Here is a 23,549-nt window from a genome sequence, read left to right as displayed (position 1 = left end):
TGTATTAGTTGACATTAGTTGCTGTTGTGTCATTATTGTTAGTTTGCTTTTAAAAACACATATCATAATTCTCTATAAGTAAATATGCATATATATTTTTTAATGCAAAGAATTTCTATGTAAAGTTATTGATAGTGTGAGATTTGCCGTTTGGTGTGTAAACTTCATTTAGAGGAAAAATGAAGTGTCATGTATACATATGTATATGTATAAGCCAGGTATGGTGGTACCTACCTGTAATTACCATCACATGGAGGCAGAGTTAGGAATCCAAAGTCATCCTTGGTTACCAGCTCTTTTTTCGTTATCTAGAACTATAGGAAACTTTGCCTTGTAGGCTGAGGGGAATGAACAATGGTAAAGGACGTACAAATTGACTTTATCTTATTTTTTTTAAACTATAGACATGATGCCTCTTCTGCATAACTATGTAACAGTTGATACAGACACACTCCTGTCTGATACCAAGTATCTTGAAATGATATACAGTATGTGTAAAAAGGTAGGCCCCTTTTACAATACCAGATATCAGAAGGTTGTTGCAGTAAAATGATAAAGATACACATGTTCCTGGATTGTGCGGAACACAGAACACGTTGATCAGACTATTAATGTCTTCTTTGGTATAACAGTTGTTTGAAGCAAGAAGATTGGGAGTTCAAGGTTATTATGTGGTTCATAGCAGGTTTGAGACTCTGACCAGAATATTGGAATGAAATTTTTTGGGTTTGGGGAAATAACAGTTCAGTGATAAAGCACTTGCCTTGCATGTAGAAGATTCTGGATACATAAAGTATTTTGAACTTGGGAGTTCTAAAAAGAATGCTTGGAGAGTGTAGGTTTTTGGCTGAGTATGTTGGCATACCCTTTTAATTCCAGCACTGTCGGTTAAGAAGGCACCCTGCCCTATACATCAAATTCCAGGCTAGCCAGAGTTGCATGGTGAGACCTTGTCTGCTGACAAGCAAAAAATAAGAAAAATAGCCAAAGCTACTCTACCATTTGCTTGTGTGTATGTGACCAATCTAAAACCATTCATCCTCCTGCCTCTGCCTATCTAGGACTTTGATTTACTAGCATGTGCTACCATGCTTTAGGTGATAGGTTTTTGTTGATGTTCTTTACAAAAGAGCCAGATATCTTTGAGAAAGGTTAATAATGTTCTAGCTTATACCTCTGAGAGAACTTAATGTTGTTAACATGCTAGAGTCCGGAATAAGAATTCAAACTAGGGTGCCAAACAAATACCACCTTATCCCTTTTATGATCAAAATAGCAATTGTTTATGTAAATACATAGAGGGAAATTATTTCTCTGCTTTAAACATTTCACAAAGCATTCTTGCTATTTGTATTGTGTAATCAGGTTCTTACTGGAGTTGCAGGAGAAGATGCAGAATGTCATGCAGCAAAATTGTTAGAGGTCATCATTCTACAGTGCAAAGGGCGTGGCATCGATCAGGTCAGTGAGGCTGATTTTCTGTTATTGGATTTAGAGTGTTGGTCTTTGATACATTTAAATTTTCTTTGGGATCATTATATTTCTTTTTTTTTTTTTTTTTTTTTTTTTTTTTTGGTTTTTCGAGACAGGGTTTCTCTGTGGCTTTGGAGGCTGTCCTGGAACTCGCTTGGTAAGTCCAGGCTGGTCTCGAACTCACAGAGATCCGCCTGCCTCTGCCTCCAGAGTGCTGGGATTAAAGGCGTGCGCCACCAACGCCCGGCCCTCATTATATTTCTGTATGTTATTGCAACATGGATAGCCAACAATGCTAAATGTTTGTTTTACGTTATATATAATAATCGTTGTTTAATGTGTATTTGTTGTCATAAATTAGCTTTGGATGCCGTGTGTGGTGGCACACTCCTTTAATCCCAGCACTCAGGAGCCAGAGGCAGGTGAATCTCTGAGTCCGAGATCAGCCTGGTCTACAAGAGCTAGTTCCAGGACAGGCTCCTAAACAATACAGAGAAATCCTGTCTCTAGAAACAATCATCCAATCAATCAGCTTTGGTTAAATAAGTGCATTACAAGTCACTTTAACTAGGAAGGCTGAACTAGGATTGATAATTAATGAGATTGTCACTGGTCTAATTTTAAAGGAAAGACTTGCTTTCATTTAAAATTAGATTTTCCATGAAATGCTTGAACAGTTAAATACTAGTCATCTTTGGAAGTCCCCTATAGGGACAAAAGGAAGCTTCAGTGTAAGTAATTAGTTTATATATAGTAAGCTAGGTTGGATGCTATTACAGTCTTTGAAGATCTTATAATCTCTCTTTACAGTGTATTCCATTATTCGTGGAAGCGGCTTTAGAGAGGCTGACGAGAGAGGTTAAGACAAGTGAACTTCGAACAATGTGCCTGCAAGTTGCAATTGCAGCATTATATTATAATCCACACCTACTACTTAATACATTAGAAAATCTTCGATTCCCTAATAACGTTGAACCTGTTACAAATCATTTTATCACTCAATGGCTTAATGACGTAGACTGTTTCCTGGGGTAAGTGGTAGTAAATTGTGACTTTATGAGAGACTCTGCTCATGTAATAAAACAGACTAAAGTTTTAATTATCACTTTTCTTTATGGTTTTAGGCTTCACGACAGGAAGATGTGTGTTCTCGGCTTGTGTGCCCTTATTGATATGGAACAAATACCACAGGTTTTAAATCAGGTTTCTGGACAGATTTTGCCAGCATTTATCCTTTTATTTAATGGATTAAAAAGAGCATATGCCTGCCATGCAGAACATGAGAATGACAGTGATGATGATGATGAAGCTGAAGATGAAGATGAAACTGGTAAGGGATTCATGGTGGTTAAAAGCAGAAGCATGTCTGCTCAAAACCATCATATAATTCTTTATCATAGATAGACTTGTAGCCAAATGCTTTTTCAGATTGGATGATCGGGAAGCCAGCCTTTCTGGCGAATACTCCTGATCCCAGATGCCTACTAGGCAATAAGAGTTCTTATGTTCTCACATTTAAGGACAGGCAGCTCTAAATAGAGTATATTTTTTTAAAAAGTTAAACTTGGAAAATTTCTGTCTTTGTGGCAGAAAAGCATTAAGTATTTAGCCAAAATATATATATATTTTTCCAGGCAGGGTTTCTCTGTGGCTTTGGAGGCTTTCCTGGACATAGCTCTTGTAGACTATAAAAGTTTTAAAAATGAAGCCAGGTATTGGTGGCACATGCCTTTAAACCCAGCATACTGGAAGCAGAGGTAGGCGGATCTCTGTGAGTTTGAGACCCGCCTGATCTACAGAGCAAGGCCAGGACAACCTCCAAAACAATATAGAGAAACTCTGTCACAAACAAAGAAGTTTTTAAAATGAAAAAAGTTAATATAATTAGATATTGACTCAAACATTTAACTGCATATTTTTGGTATAAATTGAATTTGGTACGTGTAATCTCAGCATACTGACCAGAAGTGGTGGCTATATCTGTAAGAATCACATTCTCACCAAAGAAACACCTCACAAGTTTTTCTGCTGTCTCCCTCTCTGAGTTTTTGAGACAGGTTCTCTATATAGTCCTGTTATGAAACTTGCTATGTAGACCAGACTTGGTTGCACTGTAAGGAATCCACTTATCTCTGCTCCTTAAGTACTGAGGTTAAAGACTAGTACCACCATGCCTGGCTCAGAACAGTTTTTATGATGTATCTTATACGTATGTTTGTCTGTGAGGTTGTTAAATTCCCTGGAGTTTCAGCAAGTGTGTGAGGTGCCCTTGTGAGTGTTGGAAATTGAAGTTGTGTTCTATGGAAGAGAAGCCAGTGCATTTAGCCACTGAAACCATCTCTCTAGCCCCTCACAACCAGTTTTTATAAGACAAAGCAAAGTTCAGGGTTCCTGAAGAGTAAAAGATGAAAGATTTTTTGGGAGGAGAAAGGGTGGGATTTATTTGCCTGAAGCTTTGCAGGGTGACTAGTGTTTTACTACTGTGGAATAAAAGAACCATAGAAATTTACTATTGGATCACTAGTCATTAGTCTCTGTTGACCTTTTTTTAATGTGTGTTTTGGGGTTTCAGACAAGGTTTTACTGTGTAACAGCCCTAGCCGTCTTGGTATTAGCTCTGTAGACCAGGCTAGCTTGCACCTCATATAGCTCCACCTGCCTCTGCCTCCTAAGCACTGACTGAAGCCGGGCAGTGGTGACACACGCCTTTAATCCCAGCACTAGGGAGGCAGAGGCAGGTGGATCTCTATGATCTGTGAGTTCAAGACCAACCTGGTCTACCGAACAAGTTCCAGGACAGCCTCCAAAACAATACAGAGAAACCCTGCCTGGAAAGTCCAAAACAAAACAAAGAGAAAAATTTATTGCTTTATTATCAGTTGAATCTTAGTTGGGTTTCATGGACACCTATGTTGAAGTAATTGTCAATTTGCTGAGTAACAGAACGTTTCTTGTTAACAAATAACTTGACAGAGGAACTGGGGAGTGATGAAGATGATATTGATGAAGATGGGCAGGAATATTTGGAGATTCTGGCTAAGCAAGCAGGTGAAGATGGAGATGATGAAGATTGGGAAGAAGATGATGCTGAGGAGACTGCTCTTGAAGGCTATTCTACAATCATTGATGATGAAGATAACCCTGTTGATGAGTATCAGATTTTTAAAGCTATATTTCAAAGTAAGTTAACTTCCTAAATGAACCATTTTATTGGCCGTGACATGTACTACCATATCCGGCTTCTTCCTTTATTCTATTACATTTCATTTTTAATTTGAAAGATGTACAATATCAGAAAATCGTGTCATTCAAAAAACAGTTTAAAAATCTTAGAGTTCACTTGTTTTTGCTCTTTGTTTTTTTGAGACAGGGTTTTTCTTTGTAGCCCTTGCCATCCTAGAACTTGCTCTATAGAACAGGCTAACCAAGAACTCATTGCCTCTGTCTCTCAGGTGCTATGATTAAAGGTGTACGTCACTACCACCTACCTCAGATCCCACTTTGTTTGTTTGTTTTACGAGACAAGGGTTTCTCTATTTTGGAGGCTGTCGGTCCAGCCTAGCCTCGAACTCCCAGAGATCCTCCTGTCTCTGCCTCCTGAGAGCTGGGATTAAAGGCGTGAGCCACCACCACCACCCGGCCCCACTTAATTTTATTCCCAGCATTTTCTGTTAATTTATTTGGGTTTTCTTATCATTCTCCTTAAAGACTTAGTTTTGTTTTCTTCAGTTATATATACATTTGGGAATGAATATTATGAATTCAGGTACCTTCAGAGTCCAGAAGTGGCCATTGGATCCCTTGGAACTGAAGTGTTTGTGATCTACCTGACATGAGTGCTGAGAACCATCGACATTGGAAGAGCAGTTCAAAGATGGCTCTTAACTGCTGAGCCATCTTTCCAGTTTCCAAACCTCTTTAAAAAGCAGGTCTAAATAAAACTGGCCTAGTGACTTATGCCTTTAATCCTAGCACTTGGGAGATAGAGAGGCAATTTCTTACTTCAAGGCTAGATTCAAAGCAAGTTACAGGACAGGAAGGGTTATTACACACACTAACAAACAAAAACAGGTCTTTCTCTAGTGCAGGGCAGGCTGGCCTTAAACTTATTGGTCTCCTGCTTCCACCTCCCACACGAAGGCAAAAGCATGGGTGGTTTTTGAACTAGCATTAAGAATAAATTGATGTTATTACTATTTACTTTCAGTGTTCATGCCTTTTTTTTTTTCACAGAGAGAAACATGTCAGTTACAGTGAAAATCATGTTAGTCCTTCCCCCCCTAAATGAATGAATGAATTCTAATACATGAAGTCAGTTTATAGGGTTTTGTGTATGTGTGTGTGTTTTTGATCCATTTATCAACAGGTGTATTTTTTTTTTGTTTTGTTAAACTTTAGTCTGTTTTATCACATAAGCATTGTCTCGTGTAGGTAAAAAGCCTTGCCTAGCTTGCTATCTTGCTGAGTGTGACCCTTAACTTCTGATTCACTTGCCTCTCCCTCATAAATTCTGGGATTACAGATGGTTTACACTGTAGCCTAGGTGATGGTACCCCAAGGCTTCATGCTAGACAACCAATACAGTCTTCTGCCTGCATGCCAGCAGAGGGCATCAGAACTCATTCAAGGTGGTTGTGAGCCACCATGTGGTTGCCGGGAATTGAACTCATGACCTTTGGAAGAAGAGTCAGTGCTCTGTTTTTCGAGACAGGGTTTCTCTGTATTTGGAGGCTGTCCTGGAACTCGCTCTGTAGACCAGGCTGACCTTGGACTCACAGTGCTGGGATTAAAGGTGTGTGCCACCACTGCCCGGCTTCAGTCAGTGCTTTTTAACCATTGAGCCATCTCTCCAGCCCCCGACAACCAATATTTTAAAAATAGATATGTGGGTGGGCTGGAGAGATGACTCAGGTTAAGAGCACTTACTGCTTTTCCAATGGTTCTGAGTTCAATTTCCAGTAATCATGTAGTGGCTCATAACCATCTATATTTCTATCTGGTAGTCTCTTCTGTCGTGTAGGCAGAACACTGTATATGTAATTATTTTTTTAAAAAAAGGTATGTGGGCATTCCTGGCCCATATGTCAATTTTAAGTGCAGTTTTTTGTTTTCAAACTGTCCTAATAGAGTATTTTTGTTCAAAATTAAGGAACATTCTTGTTTGTATAGTTTTGTTTCATTTCATTGTGAATTATTTGTAGATGTGTTGTGTCTGTCTAGGGGTATGTACATGTGAATTCTTCTGCTAATGGAGGCTAGAGGCATCAGATCCCTTGTAACTGGAATTACAGGTGCTGTGATCCCTAAGATAACCATTGTGGAGCTTTTTTTTTTTTTTTTTTTGGTTTTTCAAGACAGGGTTTCTCTATATTGTTTTGGAGTCTGTTCTGGAACTCACTCTGTAGATCAGGATGGTCTCGAATTCAGAGATCTGCCTGCCTCTGGATCCCGAGTGCTGAGATTAAAGGCGTGCACCACCGACACCTGGCTTTTTTTATACATTAAAATGGTCAATGGTTTAGTCTGTAAAGTAAAACGCTGTGGTCATGTAATTTAATTATGTGTGTCAGAAAAAGTCACTCTTCTTACATACATCCACTTGTGTGGTTTGTTTATATGATGCCTAGGGATTGGATCCAGAGTATCTCCCATGCCAGTTAGGCAATGTTTACTACCAAGTTAATCCTCCATCCCAGGATTTGAGTTAGGAAAGCATTAAAGTACAGAATGTATTTGTAAGGCTTCTGGGTTTTCTGTTTATTTGTTTGTTTTGTTTTTTAATCTTTTGTGGGAAGTAGGTTAGATTTATTTCTGAATTCTGTCAAGTTTGTTACTTATTAAAAACTTTTTGATCCTGACCAGTGGTGTGGCTTACCTTTAATCCCAGCACTCAGGAGGCAGAGGCAGGTGGATCTCTGTGAGTTCAAGATCAGCCTGGTCTATAAGAGCTAGTTACAGGCCAGCTTCCATAGCCACAGAGAAACCCTGTCTCAAGAAACCAAAACAATCAAACAAAAAACAGGGGTTCTCTGTAACTCTGGCGGTCCGGTTTGTAGATCAGTCTGGCCTTCTGAGTTCTGGGATTTAAAGATATGTGCCACAATGCCTGGGGAAACCTTACTTCTTAGGTAAGCGTATCAGAGCTATATTGTTTGAGATAGAGAAGTAAAATTGGTTATCATATCTAATATCCCCTCACCCTTTTTTCCTCCCTATATAGCTATTCAAAATCGTAATCCTGTATGGTATCAGGCTTTGACTCATGGTCTTAATGAAGAACAAAGAAAACAGTTGCAGGATATAGCAACTCTTGCTGATCAAAGAAGAGCAGCCCATGGTATGTTAGTAAACCTTAACTCCCTCTTCAATTAATGATTTCATACAGCTTTATAATTATGTGAAGAATTTTTTTTTTTTGGTTTTACGAGACAGGGTTTCTCTGTATTGTTTTGGAGGCTGTCGGTCCAACCTAGCCTGGAACTCACAGAGATCCGCCTGCCTCTGCCTCCTGAGTGCTGGGATTAAAGGCGTGTGCCACCGCCGCCTGGCTTATGTGAAGGAATTCAACATTCTGTAAAATGTATTTGGGCTGGAAGTGTATACAAATTCATCTTTAAGCATTTCAGTATGCATTTTAAAAATCCATATATGTATGATAACACAGCCTCACATTTTCTCTAAGTGTTAATATCCAGTTAACAATCAAAGATCCTCTGTATTAGTTGAGGATAGCATTCTGGTGGTTTTTGGTGTTTTGGAACATGCTGGTCTCGAACGCAGAGATCCACTGAGTGCTGGTATAAAAGGCACTCACTGCCACTGCCTGACCATTCTGGTGTATTTTATATTGGGGATTTAGTTGCATTTCACCGATTATTTGTTCCTTTTAAAGATGTATACTTAAGGATTTATTTGCATTATGGAAAATAATTTTTAAAAAACAATAAAATTGACAACTCTAGATACAGCTTATATAACTTATAAATGGTTTTTTAAGATCAGATGGGCATTAATGCTTCACCTCCTTGTTTTCTAGAATCTAAAATGATTGAGAAACATGGAGGATACAAATTCAACGCTCCAGTTGTGCCAAGTTCTTTCAATTTTGGAGGCCCGGCACCAGGGATGAATTGAGTTTCCACTTTCTTTCCTGCTGTGTGAGTGTAGTGAAGAGCTTGTGTTCCTCCTAGTAGTGGTTCCAGAACCGGTTCATGTTATCTACTAACTGATCAATAGATGGACAGAAACCCCAGGAGGTGGGAGCTGATCATGTAACCTGGCACTGGACGAGAAACTAGAGGGATCTGGGGAGGGGTTAACTTGGGGGGCTATTTTCTTTATTTTTTGAAGAAAGTAAGATCCTGACTCTGAAGCTTCAAGAGACACTGTGGAAATCTGAAACGAGGGGATGTCATGAAGGCAGCTTTTCTTTTTCTGAGGAAAAAAATAGGCATGGGCTACAGGACTATTTAAAATGTCTCATTTACAGTATAAAGTTCAAAGGTAGATGTAATTCTTACACCTTTAAGTATTTGTCCAATTTCTGTCTCTTCCTAACCATTGGGTATCCTTATGTAAATAAGATAAGGTAATCAGATAGCCTTATTCAGTCTTATCATTTTCATTCATCAGATTGTTCCTATGTAGATTGGACATTATTGTAGCACTACATAACTGATTTTAAAATCTGTAAATGAATTAGCACTTTCATATTGAAACAAGCCTGCTAGCCTATGTATAAAAGCAAAACTGTTTGCTGTTTATAAAAAGGGATATAATGGGGTGGGGGGCAAAGGGGTAATTTCAGGTTAATTATTAATTTAAAAATGAACTAGCAATTTTGTATCTGGTGACTTTGTGGTGCACTCACCTCTGGTAGTGACTTGAATTCGGTATGTAAAAAGGGGTTAGTGATGTTTCATTGCTGCTAAAAATGGCAACTCCCTCTGTGTCCTTTTTTGTTCCTTAAAGCTCTCAGTGTACAAGTGGACATTTGGATACAAGACCTTATGTAACAAACAAAGGTGATATCTGAAGCATGTAAATTGGACATAAAATTCTACTCTTAAAGAGTTGATCTAGAATATGGCTAAACATCTATATATGCAATCTATTAAAACAACTTAATTCGGCAATTATGTCTTGATCTGATTGCAGTTTATTCCTAATTATTCCCTATTCCCATTGACCTGTTTTTATCCTGTATCAGAAAGTACAAAATGTACTTAAGAAAGACTAATACTTTCCCATTCCCCTTTCCTCATCTCTTCTACCCGTCTTGAAATGGTGTCTTTATCCTAACTCTGTAGACTGAAGGCACATGGTTCCCTCTAAAAACCACTATTGATACCACTGCAGAATCAAGCCAGCAACAACAGGGTAGTGAGGTGGGCTTCTCCCCTCTCTTCCTAAATGCATGTTCAAAGATAAGCCTTTATTGATCTTAAACATCTGTCAGATGAGTCATACATTGGATTATTTTTTATATACATGTATACACAATATTTCAAATTGAAAGCAACATCTCAGTGGATTCAAAACTACTACATACTGTTGTCTAAAACAAAATTTATAAACTGTACAAATGAAATGCACATATTGATATTTAAAATGCATAATTAAGAAAACCCTTTGGTGTTGTGTTTTTCTTGTATGCCAATACTTAAGCCACTAATGTTGGCACTGTTTGGTCTTCTATTTTAACTCGGAAGGGGTGAATGTATTTCTTAATTTAATACTAAACTCTTGGCCAAAAGGAAAAGATGTCTAAATGTGTGGGTGCAAACTGATAATCAAGTGTGCTTCTATTACCATCTGATAGTTGGGGCACCAAGTGTATATCCTAGGTTGCTTAATGGAATGTCACTAATTTATGAAATCAATAAAATAAAAATGGAGTAGTTATATATCTGCAACATTGTATCTAGAGGGGAAATACTGAATATTATTAACATCGTCTTCCTGTATGGTTTTTTTTTTTTGTTTTTGTACCCTAGTATCTACTTTACTTTTTAAAATCTCAGACTTCACTGATCTCTGAATTGATCCAGTTTTACATTGTCACTGGAAAACCTATCTAATAAAGGTTTTGGTTAGTCCCATACACAGAATGAAATTTCTCATTTGGTGAGGTTTTTGTTTCAAGTAACTGTACTGGCATGTCTTTACATAAACATTTGGTCTCATTCCAGCACTATGAAGACAGAGGCAAAGTTCAAGGATAGCCTGGTTCACAGAGTTATAGGACAGTCAAGGCTACCAGAGAGAAACCTCAAAATTTGTAATTTTGTATTCAAGTAGTTTATCAGACATACCTAAATTTTCACTTTCATCACACTTAACCTCACATTTCAAGTTTCTGGAAGATATCAATAAACCCCCCCATCATTGTATTTATTTTTGGGTGTTTTTGTTTTGGAGACAGGGTCTCTGTAACCATTGTTTGATGTAACTTATGTAGACCAGACTGGCCTTGAACTCTATGCCTCCCTAGTAGGATATCATATTAAAGGTCTGGCCGGGCGGTGGTGGTGCACGCCTTTAATCCCAGGCAGATCTGAGTTGGAGGTCGGGCTGGACTGATAGCTTCCAAAACAATACAAAGAAACCCTGTCTCGTAAAAACCAAAAAAAAAAAAAAATCTGTGTTACTATTTTATGTGTATGTGTATGGGTGTTTTGCCTCTAAGTGCGTGCATTTCCCAAAGAGACCTGGAATTGGAGTTAACATGGTTGTGAAGCCACCCACCATGTGGCTCCTGAGAATTGAACCTGGATCCTCTTGAAAAGCAGCTTAACTTGACCCAGTTCTTGCAATTTGTGCATAGACTTAATTTTTTCACTTATTTAGATGCTGGTTTTCCTTTTTGTTCTCCCAACATATTGCTGTTAGAGACCAGAGAGTATAGCAAGGGGGACCAACACTACCTTGTGCCTGTGGTAGGCCAGAAGATAGCGTTGGCATTACCCTAGTAGTGGAATCTGGGATGGCCATGAGCCGCCCTGGGGTTTGGAACTTTCTGAGATAGGATGCACTCACTGGTCTTTTTAACTTGACCCTTCTGCCTCTGTGTAATACTAGTTTTTATCACCAGCCCCCAAATAAGGACAGGGACACTTTTAAAGATTTATTATGTATACCGTATTCTGCCTGAATGCCAGAAGAGGGTTCCAGACCTCATTACAGATGGTTGTGAGCCACCATGTGGTTGCCGGGAATTGAACTCAGGACCTCTGGAAAAGCAGCCAGTGCTCTTGACCTCTGAGCCATCCCTCCAGCCCTCTTTTTTTTTTTTTTTTAACACAATACAGGGTTTCTCTATATTGTTTTGGAGGCTATCCGTCCAGCCCGGCCTCGAACTCAGACATCCGCCTGCCTCTGCCTCCCGAGTGCTGGGATTAAAGGCGTGCGCCACCACCGCCTGGCTCCCTCCAGCCCTCTTATAACTTCTTTTAATCTGTGTTTTGTTGGTGTGGCTTGTAACCACATCTCTCTCTACTGCTCATGCTGCTTTTTCCATATTTGCTGGCTACCCACCTTTCTTCTCTGTCTCCAGAAGTTCTGTCTTATCTCTTCCTGACTAGCTTTGGCAGTTCTGTTCTTTATTAAACTAATCACAGTGACACATCTTTCACACAGTGTAATGGTGTCGCGTCTGCTGCACGCCTGTGTCCAAGAACGTGCAGAGGGTGTCGGGGATTGACAACACAGAGACTTGTTCAACAATGTAAAGAAAACTTTAAGCAGGCACCAAAAAGGTTCAAGAAAACTTCCTAAGAAAGGCTCCCTCCAGAAAAGCTTCTGCTCTCTCCTCTACCCTGGCTGGTTCTGCTCTGACACCAAAAACTGATCTGGGCGTGGCAGAAGAGGCGGTTAGTCTTTGGACTAGGTCGAGGTCAGGGTGGTTTATAAGCGGTTGTAAAAATACAATATTGGTGCTGAGAATTGAACCTGGGTTCTCTAGAAGTGGAGCTAGTTTTTAACTTCACCCATCTTTTCAGGCCTAGAATAGAGGTTCTTAAATGGAATAACCAATAGTGTTTCTCCAGAGCTTAGTAGAGGTAGGTTGTAACTAACTAGCTAAAATAAGTCAGTGACACTATTGGCTCTATATTCGAGTGCAGTATGATGTGAGCAAGCTCACACTGAATAAACTGGGTGTTGAAAAGGTGTATTTTGAGGGTCCCACAGGCAGATACATAAATAGGCAATTGTTATTTTATTGTTACAGATGGATCTGGGCATAGGGGCGTACTTGGAATTCTAGCACTTAGGAGACTGAGGCAGAATGATCCTGAGCTAGCTTGGGCTACACTGTAAGACCCTATCTTAAAATAATAATAGAATAGTTAAACAGTACTTGGAAAGATGAGGCAGGATGATCAGGAGTTCAAAGGCAGCTTCATTCCTCACGACATAGTGAGTTAAAAGCCAGTCTGGGCTACATAATGAGACCATGCCCCAAATATACCAAACAACAAGAAAGAGCTACACAGCCATAAAGGGCTAGGACTTACTCTATCACAATGCCTCTCAAAAATATCTGTGGCTGGGATTAGCTAGCCTCACCTGCCTAGCATGTTATTTTGTGCACCAGCTTGGCACCAGAGACCCACCTCCATCGCCTCCCAAGCAGTGGGATGAAAGGTGTATACCATATGTTTTTTTTTTTTTAATTGAGCTTTTAAAGCAAACAAGTGTCATGGCCTGGTACCCAAAAGACAGGAACTCTCTAGTGCAAGTCTCTAGATTTAGTCCAACACCACCCAAACATTTTCCTAGTGTATGAGTGGCCAGATTTGACCTCTAGCAATACATGACAGAGATGACATTTCTGGTTACTATGGAATCAGCACACCTAGTTTTAGTGTGTAGCCTGAGGTATAGAATTTACTAACTTCACAAAAGATTTTAAGGAGGTTTTGATAATAAAATTATGGAAAAAGGTTTTTTTTTTTGTTTTGGTTTTTCGGGGCAAGGTTTCTCTGGCATTGGAGGCTGTCTTGTAGACCAGGCTGGTCTCGAAGTCCAGAAATACCTCTGCCTCCCGAGTGTTGGGATTAAAGTGAGCCACCACCGCCCGGCTTGGAAAAGTATATTTATTTCCAGTCCTGTAAGTAAAGCTAGCCAGTATCAAGCAACCTAACGAAATGTCATGTCCCATTTTTCTCAGGATCTAAAGAGTAATCACTTCATTTTGCATTCCTGGTAGTTAAAGCAGTGGTTCTCAACCTGTGGACCACAAACCCTCAAGTTCCAGGTACCAAGGTGTGTTCCCTTTCAGATGGCATTTGCTTACCAATTACGTTTAATTAATGCCTTGGTTAAAAATAGCAACCAAAAAACTGGAATGATGCTGGGTATGGCATAAACTTGTACTCCAATCTCTGGTGGCTGAAAGACGAAGATCCCCGACCGAGTGGGAGCAATCTCAAACCGAGAGAATGCAACACTTTGTAAATCCCGACTAGATTGTTATCTTTAAACATTTTTTACTCGCTTTATTCCATCATTATATGAAATGCAACCAAGAGAATAAAATATGCTACTGGTGGTCAGCCTCCCTATCATATTGGGATATAAACCTGGCAACTCGTCCTCACTGAGCACACTGCAGCTCAGTACCGCCTGAAATGGCTTTAAAAAGGGTTGGGTCGAGAGTACAAGCAACATACCACACACGCCACAACTAAAGTCTCAATAAGCTTAAAGAGCACGACAAATGCTCGCTCCATCCTTTAGTTTGGACACAACGGGGAAAGAACATACAAAGGAACGCAGCGACGCCAAGTCGATCGACTTCAAACTTTAGAGCCACAAGTTCTCGGACACACTAGACCGTTCGTACTCTTCTCAGTGGAAGCTCGGCTCTGCCGGAATTGCAACAGCAGCAAACTCAAATTCCCACCGCACAGCCGTGCCCGGTAACGGGAAAGGGCAGGCAGGTTTGGCCCCGGTTGCCGCCATCAGCTACAGGGACACCAGAGCCCCAGAGTGAAGGCCTCCCTCGGCCGGCTAGAGTCCCCAGGGAGCGCGTGGTCCCCGTGCAGCCCTACTACCCCCGTTATCCTTCCTCTCAGTGGAATTACATCGGTCCGTAGCGAGGCAAGGCCCATGCGGCCTCCGACACGCGCTCCGGCAAGCTCACCGGGCGCTCCAAACCCTCCACCTCGGTCCTGTAGGGAAAATGGCGCCCATCACCCTATTTCCCTCCCGGGCAATCAAAAGGACCAACCTCCCTCCCTCGCTACAAAATGGCGCCTCCCGCTGGGGCCCCAGAATCGGCATAATTCACTTGTCGGTAGGGTGGAGTGGTACGGGATGAGCGGCTTTTCCAACCAGTCAGACGCAGAAGCTTTAATTCCGCCCTCGACGCCAGCCACTCAGACGCGGGCAGGAAGGACAAGCTGTGATGACGTACGACAGATAGGCGTGGCTACAGGCGTTTTCCTGTCCGTCACTCAATTTGGACCAATAGAGAGCAAGAGTCTTCCCGTGAGTGACGTAATCACAGCCCAATGGAGGCTAGGGGCGGGCTTCAGAATTGCTATGCGGGTTGCGGGGCCTGGGGGCCGGGCGGCTGTTTCCTGTCCTGGTGCATGGTGGTCGGACGAAGGAATTGTTGGAAAATTTTCTCGGAGGTTCGTATATAAATGTGTTTTTACCCAGTGTGCATTATTCTCCGCCCGACCGCCGCCCTCAGCGCGACGGCACGGGCCCAGTTGGGCCCCGGCTCTACCTCCAGCTCTCCCCCATGCCGGGCCTAGGCCGGGCCGCTCCTACGGCCGCCTTCGTAGCGGAGCCCGGGCAAACGCGGAGTTTATTAATAACCCAAGGCCGCCACTCTGGGGCGGCGGAGCGTTCCTCGCAGAGGACGCCACCTCCCCCACCCCACGCCGCGCCCCGCCTGTTCCCGCAGGGGGCCATGGAGGGGAGGGAGAGAAAGGGGAGGGTGGAGCTCTCGGGAGCCGGGCGCCTTTGCTCGGCCTGACCTTCCGCGCGGAGCGCATCCCCAGGCGCTCCGTGGCGCAGCTCATCGGGCTGGGCCTCCGGGCCTCAGTTCAGAGCCAGCCCCAGCAGGGGCGCGGGCCCTGCGGCCGGGGACACTGCCGGCACATCGCACCCGGGTTCCTTCCTAGTGTCATCGTGGGCATATTTGTTCTTTTTCAAATTTTTTTCTTTAAAGGTCTCTGGGCTAACATCGAGTATTGAAAATAGCTATTTGTGATTTCCGTTTGCTTTCCTTTTGGCCAAAGAACAAATGTTTTATAGTGGGACTTTGGTCCACTCTTAACTTTTCCCCTTCCCTTACACGGTTTTAATACGTGGAAAAGATTACCACTGCCCACCTATTTGTTTAGAATCAAGCTTTGCCTTCACTTTTGAAATATCCAAATCAGCTGGCATAGTCGGTTGAAATAGTTAGAAATAACAAATTTCAAATTGCGTTTTAGTTTAGTTCTTAATTTTTCTAGGAAAGACATGTTCTGCTGTAGTTGGCGAAAAACTGACAATTTCTTCATTCTAAGTATATGTTAAATTCGTTGTGAAGTGTTGAGATTATGAAACATCAGTAAGAAGCATAAATTTAATCTTGACATTTTGACTTTTTGGAGATTTAACCAACTCTGCAAATATTCTCTTCCCTTTTATTTTGAATAGTTTTTATCTGGGCTTGGTGGCTCTCTATAATTCTAACATTCAGAAAGTCTGAGGCTGGAGGAGTACCCTGAGTTCAAGACTACACTTTATCGCATAGTTATAGCCAGGTACATACTGTGAGCTATTATCTCAGAATAAGTAAATGATTAGCAAGGTTTTTAACAAAATTCATATACCTTCAAATTCACTTTCTAAAACAATCAAAACTAGGCCTAGTAGTTGAACTTCCAATACTGTGATAGGAGAAGCTACAAATTCAAGGCCTTGACTTGACTACAGATTTAGTGTAAGACCAACCTGGAAGTGAGACCCTATTTCAAAAAAATAAGAAATAGGTTGGGAAGCCGCATGATGGCAGAGTGTTTACCTGCCTCGCCTTAAATGTGGTCCCTAAGACAAATGAACTCACCTTGCCGATGCATACTTATGATCCTAATATGTGGGAGTAGAAATAGGAGGGTCAGGAGTTTGAGGTCATTCTTGGCTATATATTGAGTTCAAGTCTAGCCAGGAGCAGCTTGTCTCAGGAAACAAAAACAAAAAAGTGCACACCTTTATTCCCAGCAGCACTCAGGAGGCAGATAGATCTCTTGTTCATAGTCAGGGCTACACAGCGAGACCCTGTCTTAAAAAGAAAAATATTAAAAAAAAAAAAAAAGCCGTGAGTTGGTGGTGCACGCCTTTAATCCCAGTCTTGGAAGGCAGAGGCAGGAGGATCTCTGTGAGTTCGAGACCAGCCTGGTCTACAAGAGCTAGTTCCAGGACAGCCTTCAAAGCCACAGAGAAACCCTGTCTCGAAAAGCAAAAAAAAAAAAAAAAAAAAAAAAATTAGTATAAATACTTGACTGGCCTGGTGCCCAAAGAGGCCAGAAGGTGCCAGATCCCCTGAAACTGTAGTTATAATGATCGTGAGCCTTTATGTGAATGCTGGGAACCAAACCCAGGTCTTCTGGAGTAACAGCCAGTGATCTTAGCCTCTTAGCCACAGGTCTATCTTCCAGCTCCCTAAATTCACATCTTTGTTTGTTTTCTCTGTGTATGTCTGTGTGCCACAGTGTACATGTGGAGGTGAGAAGACATCTTGATGGAGTCTATTCTCCCCCTCCATCATGTGGGTACCAGGGAGTTACTCTTGTCATGCTTGGCAGCAGGCACCTTCCTCATAAGTCATTGTATGGCCCTGTAGACACGGTTTTATGTCTCAGGTGTAATAGCCTAGTAATGGAACTGTATTCATAGCCGGGTGCCACCAGTCTGTAATCCTAGCAAGTGGACAGCAGAAGGATGATTGCTGCAGGTTCAAGGCCAGCCTGGGCTTCATAATGAGTTTCAGGCTAGCTAGCAGGGCTACAGAGAAAGACCCTGCCTCCAGAAAAGAAAAAAAAAAGAAAGAGAATAGGAATGAGATTGCATGTACCATTTGCACAATTACCCTGTTAACAGCAAGTATAGGGATTCTAATTTATCCACCTTTGCAGCTTTTTTTTTGTTTCCTTGTTTGTTTTTGAGACAGGATATCTCCATTTAGTCCTAGCTCTCCTGCTTTGTAGATCAGGCAGAGCTTGAATTCACAGGGATCCTGCTTTGGCCTCCCAAGTGCTGGAATTATAGCCAGCCTTCTTTGCCAATTCTTGTTACTATCAGTCTTTTGGTTTGTTTTGTTCCATTCTGTTTGAGACAGGTTCATGCTATGTAATCCAGACTTGAATTAAATTTAGCATCCTGCCTGACCAGCTGTGCCACCACACACACACAGTGGCTCTTTTTATTTTATTATAGCCTTCCTATTTAGTGTGAAGCAGTGCTATCTTTTGTGGGTTTGGTTTGCATTTCTTTCATTGCTAGTGAAGTTGAACATTTGTTATTCATTTGTTTATTGACCTTTTGTCTATCTTTGGAGAAATGTCTGTATCCTTCACCTATTTGAAAGTTGGATTAGAGCTGGAGAAATGACTTGGCATTTAAAGGCTAAGGCTCACAACCAAAAAGTTAGATTATGTGGTGAGGTGGTGAGTTATAAAGCTGGGCTATGTACTTTTTTTATAATTATACTTACCTATTTGTGTGGGGGGTGGTGGTGAAGAGTAGATGACACTGTGAGCTTGGGTACTCATGTATGTCAAAGGACAAGTTGTGAAAATCAGGTTTCTCTTTCCACCTGGTGAGATCTGGAATTGAACTCAGGTTGCTAGGCTTGGCTATAGCTCAGAGGTAGAGAGCACTTATCTGGATTGAATCTTCTGTAGTAGGATGGAATATTGAAAGTCTCTTCTCTCTATGGCATACTCTTCTGCTGCTTACTTTTTTTCCCCTTACTATATATCTTTGGACACATTTCTCACCATTTTATATAGCTATCTCTTTTTACTGCTGCCTAGAGATCAAACCCACAGTCTTGCAGATGGTAGCTCTAGAGTAGAGCTGTGCCTAGAGAGGTGATTTCTTTTTGCTGTCGCATGCTTCTTTTATTGGTAGCATATTTAACATGTCTTTTTGATGGACTTTTATGTTGTTGATGACTTACTGCTATTGCAAATAACATTTCATTAACCTGTATACACTTATACAAGTGTTTTTTAAAATTTATTTGAGGGAGGGCATACACTTTCTGCAGTACCTGTGTGGAGGTCAGAGGACAACTTGAGGGAGGGAGTCTCTCTCCTTCCCCTCTGTGGCTCCTGGGGATCAGAGTCAAGTCATTAGGGACATCTGCTAAGCCACCTCTTAGACCCTCAGGAGTGTTTAAAAATACTAACAACCATGTGGTTGGACATCTTTGTGTTTATTTTATGGACGAACATGATAGTACCTGCCTTTAATTCCAGCACTTGAGAGACAGAGGGAGGCAGATATTTGAGTTTAGGCCAGCTAGGTTTGCATAGTGAGACTGTGTCTCAAAAAACTGAAACAAAAAGATTTATTTTTTTAATTATGTGTGTTGATGGTTCTATATATGAGTGTTATTCATGAATGCCTATGGAAGCCTGAGGTATCAGATCCTCTGGAGCTGTAATTACAGCAGTTGTGAGCTGGCAATTGAGCTTACATCCTTTGCAAGAACAGTTGGTACACTTAATGACTGAGCCTTCTCTCTGGCCCTCAGTTGTCTTTTTAATCATTGGTACCAAGTTATTCAGTTACAGTGTGAATTTTTTTTTAAAACCTCCACACTGTGTTTTCTTTTGTTTCTTTTTGAGACAGGGTTTCCTTGTGTAGCCTTGGCTGACCTAGAACTAGCTCTGTAGGCTAAGTTGGCCTCCAACTCACAAAGATCTGCCTGCCTCTGCCTCCGAGCACTGGAATTAAAGGCAGTGCACCACCACACCCAGCTTAATTCTCTATTTCTATGATAGTATGCACTTAGCAGTTAGGTGTGTATTTATGTTTATAGACATTGTATACACATTTTTAAGTAGCTTGCCAATGGTAAAGATCTTAAGGAGAATGTACCAATGAAATTATAAAGTTATGTAGGAGACAGATTGAATTTCTGCTCAATTGGGATTAATTCTGACAGCATCGCATAGCTATAAAAAGTTGTACTTTTTTGTCCAACAGTTTTAATCCTGGCAGCTTTTAATTAATTAATTTTTCTGAGGCAGAGTGAGTGTGTGTGTGTGTGTGTGTGTGAGAGAGAGAGAGAGAGAGAGAGAGAGAGAGAGAGAGAGAGAGAGAGAGAGAGAGAGAGAGAGAGAGAGAGGTGCAATAGCACTTATGCGAAGGTCAGTGGAATTGGTTCTCTCCTTCTATAATATGGGTATCAGGAATTAAACTAAAGCTGTTTGATGGGAGGTACCCAGTAAGCCATCAAAATGGTACCTAATGATTTTGTTTGTTTTGTTTTTGTGTTTTGGGACAAGTTTCTCTGTGTAACAGCTGTGGCTGTCCTGGTACTCTGTAGACTAGGCTGGCCTTGAACTTATAGAGATCCACCTGCCTCTGCCTCCTGAGTGAAGGAATTAAAGGCATGTGCCACCAGGCGGTAGTGGTACACACCTTTAATCCCAGCATTCAGGAGGCAGAGGCAGATCTCTGTGAGTTCTAGACCAGCCTGGTCTACAAGACCTAGTTCCAGGTCAGCCTCCAAAACCACAGAGAAACCTTGTCTTGAAAATTAAAAAAAAAAAAAGCATGTGCCACCACTGCTAACTAGCCTAAATGAAAATGTGTGCCTACTGCATAAAAAGAAAAATGATAAACAGCTTGTAAGGGAAAGATGTCTTGTTTGGAGCTTAGGAATTGAGGCAGAAAAGAGTCGCCATGCTGCTGGAGTAACATGCTGTATTATGGGTAAGCCACAGCTTCGTGGCAATACATAGGTTCATAGAAATGGGTTAATAATTACTTCCAGAGCTAGCCAATGAGAAGCCTAAGCCATCAGCCAACAGTTTTATAATTAATATAGTGTCCATGTGTTATTTGGGACTGAAGGGCAGCGGGACCTGGCAGGACAAAAACCTCCATCTTCACAGGATGAATGCATATTATGCATTTAGGCATGTGAACTTCGGATTCTCGGCTCTTAATGTGCTAAAACAGTAAAAACCCACCCCTCAAAATTTTTATGTGAATGAAGAATGATCATTATGAATAAATGTTGGCCTAATAAAAATTTACAAAAGTGAAAAGTGCTGTAGAATATAATTTAGAGATCTTTTCTGTAGTTTATTAGAAATTGGACCAGGTGCCGGGTATTGGTGGCCCACACCTTTAATAACAGTACTCAGGCAACAGAGGAAGGTGGATATCTGAGTTCAAGGTCAGGATAGTCTATAAAGTGAGTTCTAGGACAGCCAGGGCTACACAGATAAATTCTCCCTGTCTCAAAAAACCAAAAAGAAAGAAAAAAATTAGGCTAGGGAGTATAGCTCAATGGAAGAGTAGTTGTCTTAACATGCCAAAGACCATGGAAAATCTTCACATACACACCAAAGATACCCTGATATAGTTTATTAGGAAAGAAAACAAGTGGATACAGTGTTATCTCTAATTATACCACGAAAATGTAAGTACGGAAATAGATAGCAAGCAGTAGAGAATAAAAGAGGTTAGATTTGTTAAGCTATTGAGAATCATTTTTCTTTATTTCTTTCTTTGAGACAGGGTTTCTCTGTAGCTCTTGCCATCCTAGAACTCGCTCTGTAACCAAGCTGACCTCAAACTCAGAGATTACAAGAAAAATGTAATAGTGTAGAAAACAAAGTAATGTTGGGCATGGTGGCATACTCCTTTAATGCCAGCATTTGGGAGTAGAGGTAGGCAGAATTCTGTGAGTTCAGGGCTTGCCTTATGAACATACTGAGTTCCAGGGCTATATAGAGAAACTGTTTCCAAAAAAAAGAAAGAAACTACAGCCTCCAAAACAATAGAGAAACCCTTTCTGGAGAGAAAAAAAAAAAAAAGATACGGGATATTCCTAATTTGTTTGATCCCCCCCTTTTTGTGGTTGTAAGTAAGCGTGAAGAAAGCATGCATGTGAACTGTCTATTCATTTCTTTTGCTGTTCAGCCTGTTGAAACTGGTGACCCTAATGGCCTGCCAGGCCACTCTTTCTAGGATGGCTTCAAGGAGGAGACAGTGTAAGAGATCTCAGCACAGTAAAGTCCATTGTGTGTCAGGAACCAGCATGCATTTGTGTGCTCCAGGCTCCCCAAACCATTGAGGAGCATCAGGGTCCGGGCCTTGAATCTTCACCGCATGCTTCTGTCAGTAGCCTCTGGGTTTTTGACAGCTGTGCTTAATTTTGGCCTATGGATCTGACTGGTGCTGGATAAATTTCATCTTGGGCTTCATCAGAATTAATCCAAAATATGGAGTAAGAGATAGCAGCCACCTCTAGAGGCAGAGTCTCATTATGTAGTCCAGGCTGTTCTTTAGCTTTCAGTGATCTGCCTCCCTTCCCTTGATTGCAGGCATGGTCCACCACAGATTCATCAATGACTTTGCATATATAGTAGGTCTTCCTCTGTTGCTATGTAGGTAATATTCTATTATGGATTCGTTACCTCTTGTTTACCCTCCCTTTTATGGATGGACATTTAAATTCATTGTAGTTCAGAGTTACCAGCAAACCTCATAAATATTCTTTTGTTTTCCTTCCTAAAGGTGACGAGTAGTGGAGGCAAGCGCTCTACCACTAAGCTAAATCCCAACCACATATAAATATTCTTATAGAAGTCTTTTGGGGGGACTGGGGAGTTGGCTCAGCAGTTAAGAACTCTGACTGCTCTTCCAGAGAACACAGGTTCAATTCTCAGCACCCACATAGTAGCTCACAACTGTCTAAAACTCCAGTTCAATACCCTCACATACATGCAGGCAAAACACCGATGCACATGAAATAAGTAAGTAAATAAATCCTTTAAAAAAAAAAGTCATGTTGGGTGTTGGTGGCACACAGGAGGCAGAGGCAGGCAAATCTCTGAGTTCGAGGCCAGCCTGGTCTACAAGAGCTAGTTCCAGAACAGCCTCCAAAGCCACAGAGAAATCCTATCTGGGGGGTGGGGAGAGTCGGTAGATAGCTTTTATTTCTTTGGGGTTAAGTTCTAGAGTTTCCTCTTAAAGATCAGTGTATCTATAGAGGATTTACAAAAAATTACATACTAACAGTGAGAAGTCATTAAATTTAATTCCACCCACCCCCCCGGTGTGTGTGTGTGTGTGTGTGTGTTGGGTCTTGAACAGCGAATTACACCCTCAGTCCTCAGGAAATATTCTTAGCAGCAGCTTGAAAACAAAAAATAGTTGTGACAAGGAAAGAGTAATAGCTGAGATATGTGGTATTTTGCTTGCTTTATGCTTTTTCATGGATAGATAAATGGATGCATGCTGATACTGAGGAACTGGGGTAGTTGTATCATTTACACAAGGCCCCTGAGCTATCCTAAGGAAGAGAACTTAACAAATGTAGAAAATGGGAGAAATTAAGTGCAATCTGGCCCTGTAATTTTGAGGTGGTGTGGTCTATGTTGTCATTGTTTTGAGATAGGGTCTCACAGTGTAGCCCTGGGTGGCCAAGAACTGTATAGGTTAGACTAGCCTCAGATTCACAGAGATCCTACCTCTGGAGTGCTGGGGTAAAAGGCGTGTACTAGACACTCTAGCAATAAGTTTCTTAGTCGTACAGAAAGCAAACCTGGGCATATTTGTCAAACTGTGCTGTGTAGATGTGCCCTTTAGCTATGTCAGTAGTATGTCTTGCTGGAGTTTTAAAAGATGTTTGTTGGTTTAGTAACCCTACCCTGCATATTAAGTGAAATTTCATCTTCTGTTAAGCATCATTCACATCTTTAACTATTTTTTTTTGTGATTCACATGTGTTATTTGCAGCTTTTTGTTTGTTTGTTTTGTTTTGTTTGAGATAGGGTCTCACTATGTAGCTCTAACTGTTCTAGAATTCACGATGTAGACCAGGC

General features: G+C 41.1%; 2 protein-coding genes and 1 long non-coding RNA gene across 5 annotated transcripts in view; 2 read left to right on the top strand and 1 right to left on the bottom strand.

Moving 5' to 3' along the window:
- Ipo7 (importin 7) overlaps positions 1 to 10,576 on the top strand; it is a 42,512-nt gene extending 31,936 nt beyond the window's left edge. Inside the window, exons 19-25 of the mRNA XM_040756439.1 lie at positions 405 to 502; positions 1,366 to 1,461; positions 2,284 to 2,504; positions 2,598 to 2,803; positions 4,447 to 4,653; positions 7,694 to 7,810; positions 8,510 to 10,576. Coding sequence (XP_040612373.1) covers positions 405 to 502; positions 1,366 to 1,461; positions 2,284 to 2,504; positions 2,598 to 2,803; positions 4,447 to 4,653; positions 7,694 to 7,810; positions 8,510 to 8,607 — 1,043 coding nt within the window. The 3' untranslated portion in view covers positions 8,608 to 10,576. The remainder of the gene's footprint in view (positions 1 to 404; positions 503 to 1,365; positions 1,462 to 2,283; positions 2,505 to 2,597; positions 2,804 to 4,446; positions 4,654 to 7,693; positions 7,811 to 8,509) is intronic.
- A 3,619-nt stretch (positions 10,577 to 14,195) lies between these two features.
- On the bottom strand, positions 14,196 to 14,884 carry LOC121143909. The gene is made up of 2 exons (XR_005881211.1): positions 14,768 to 14,884; positions 14,196 to 14,648 (listed from the first exon to the last, which is right to left on the bottom strand). It is a non-coding gene; the product is annotated as an uncharacterized LOC121143909 (long non-coding RNA).
- A 107-nt stretch (positions 14,885 to 14,991) lies between these two features.
- The window catches only part of Znf143 (zinc finger protein 143), a 35,807-nt gene continuing 27,249 nt past the window's right edge, over positions 14,992 to 23,549 (top strand). Inside the window, exon 1 of one of the 3 annotated variants that reach the window (XM_040756429.1) lies at positions 14,992 to 15,113. The gene's annotated coding sequence lies outside the window, so the exon portion shown is untranslated. Of the gene's footprint in view, positions 15,114 to 15,152; positions 16,242 to 23,549 lie in introns of those variants that run through there. The other 2 variants (XM_040756415.1, XM_040756422.1) reach the window with 2 other exon arrangements.

This window comes from Mesocricetus auratus, unplaced genomic scaffold (assembly GCF_017639785.1).
Source record: "Mesocricetus auratus isolate SY011 unplaced genomic scaffold, BCM_Maur_2.0 Super-Scaffold_4256, whole genome shotgun sequence".
Classification (NCBI taxonomy): Eukaryota; Metazoa; Chordata; class Mammalia; order Rodentia; family Cricetidae; genus Mesocricetus; species Mesocricetus auratus.
This window is presented reverse-complemented; position numbering and strand designations above follow the sequence as displayed.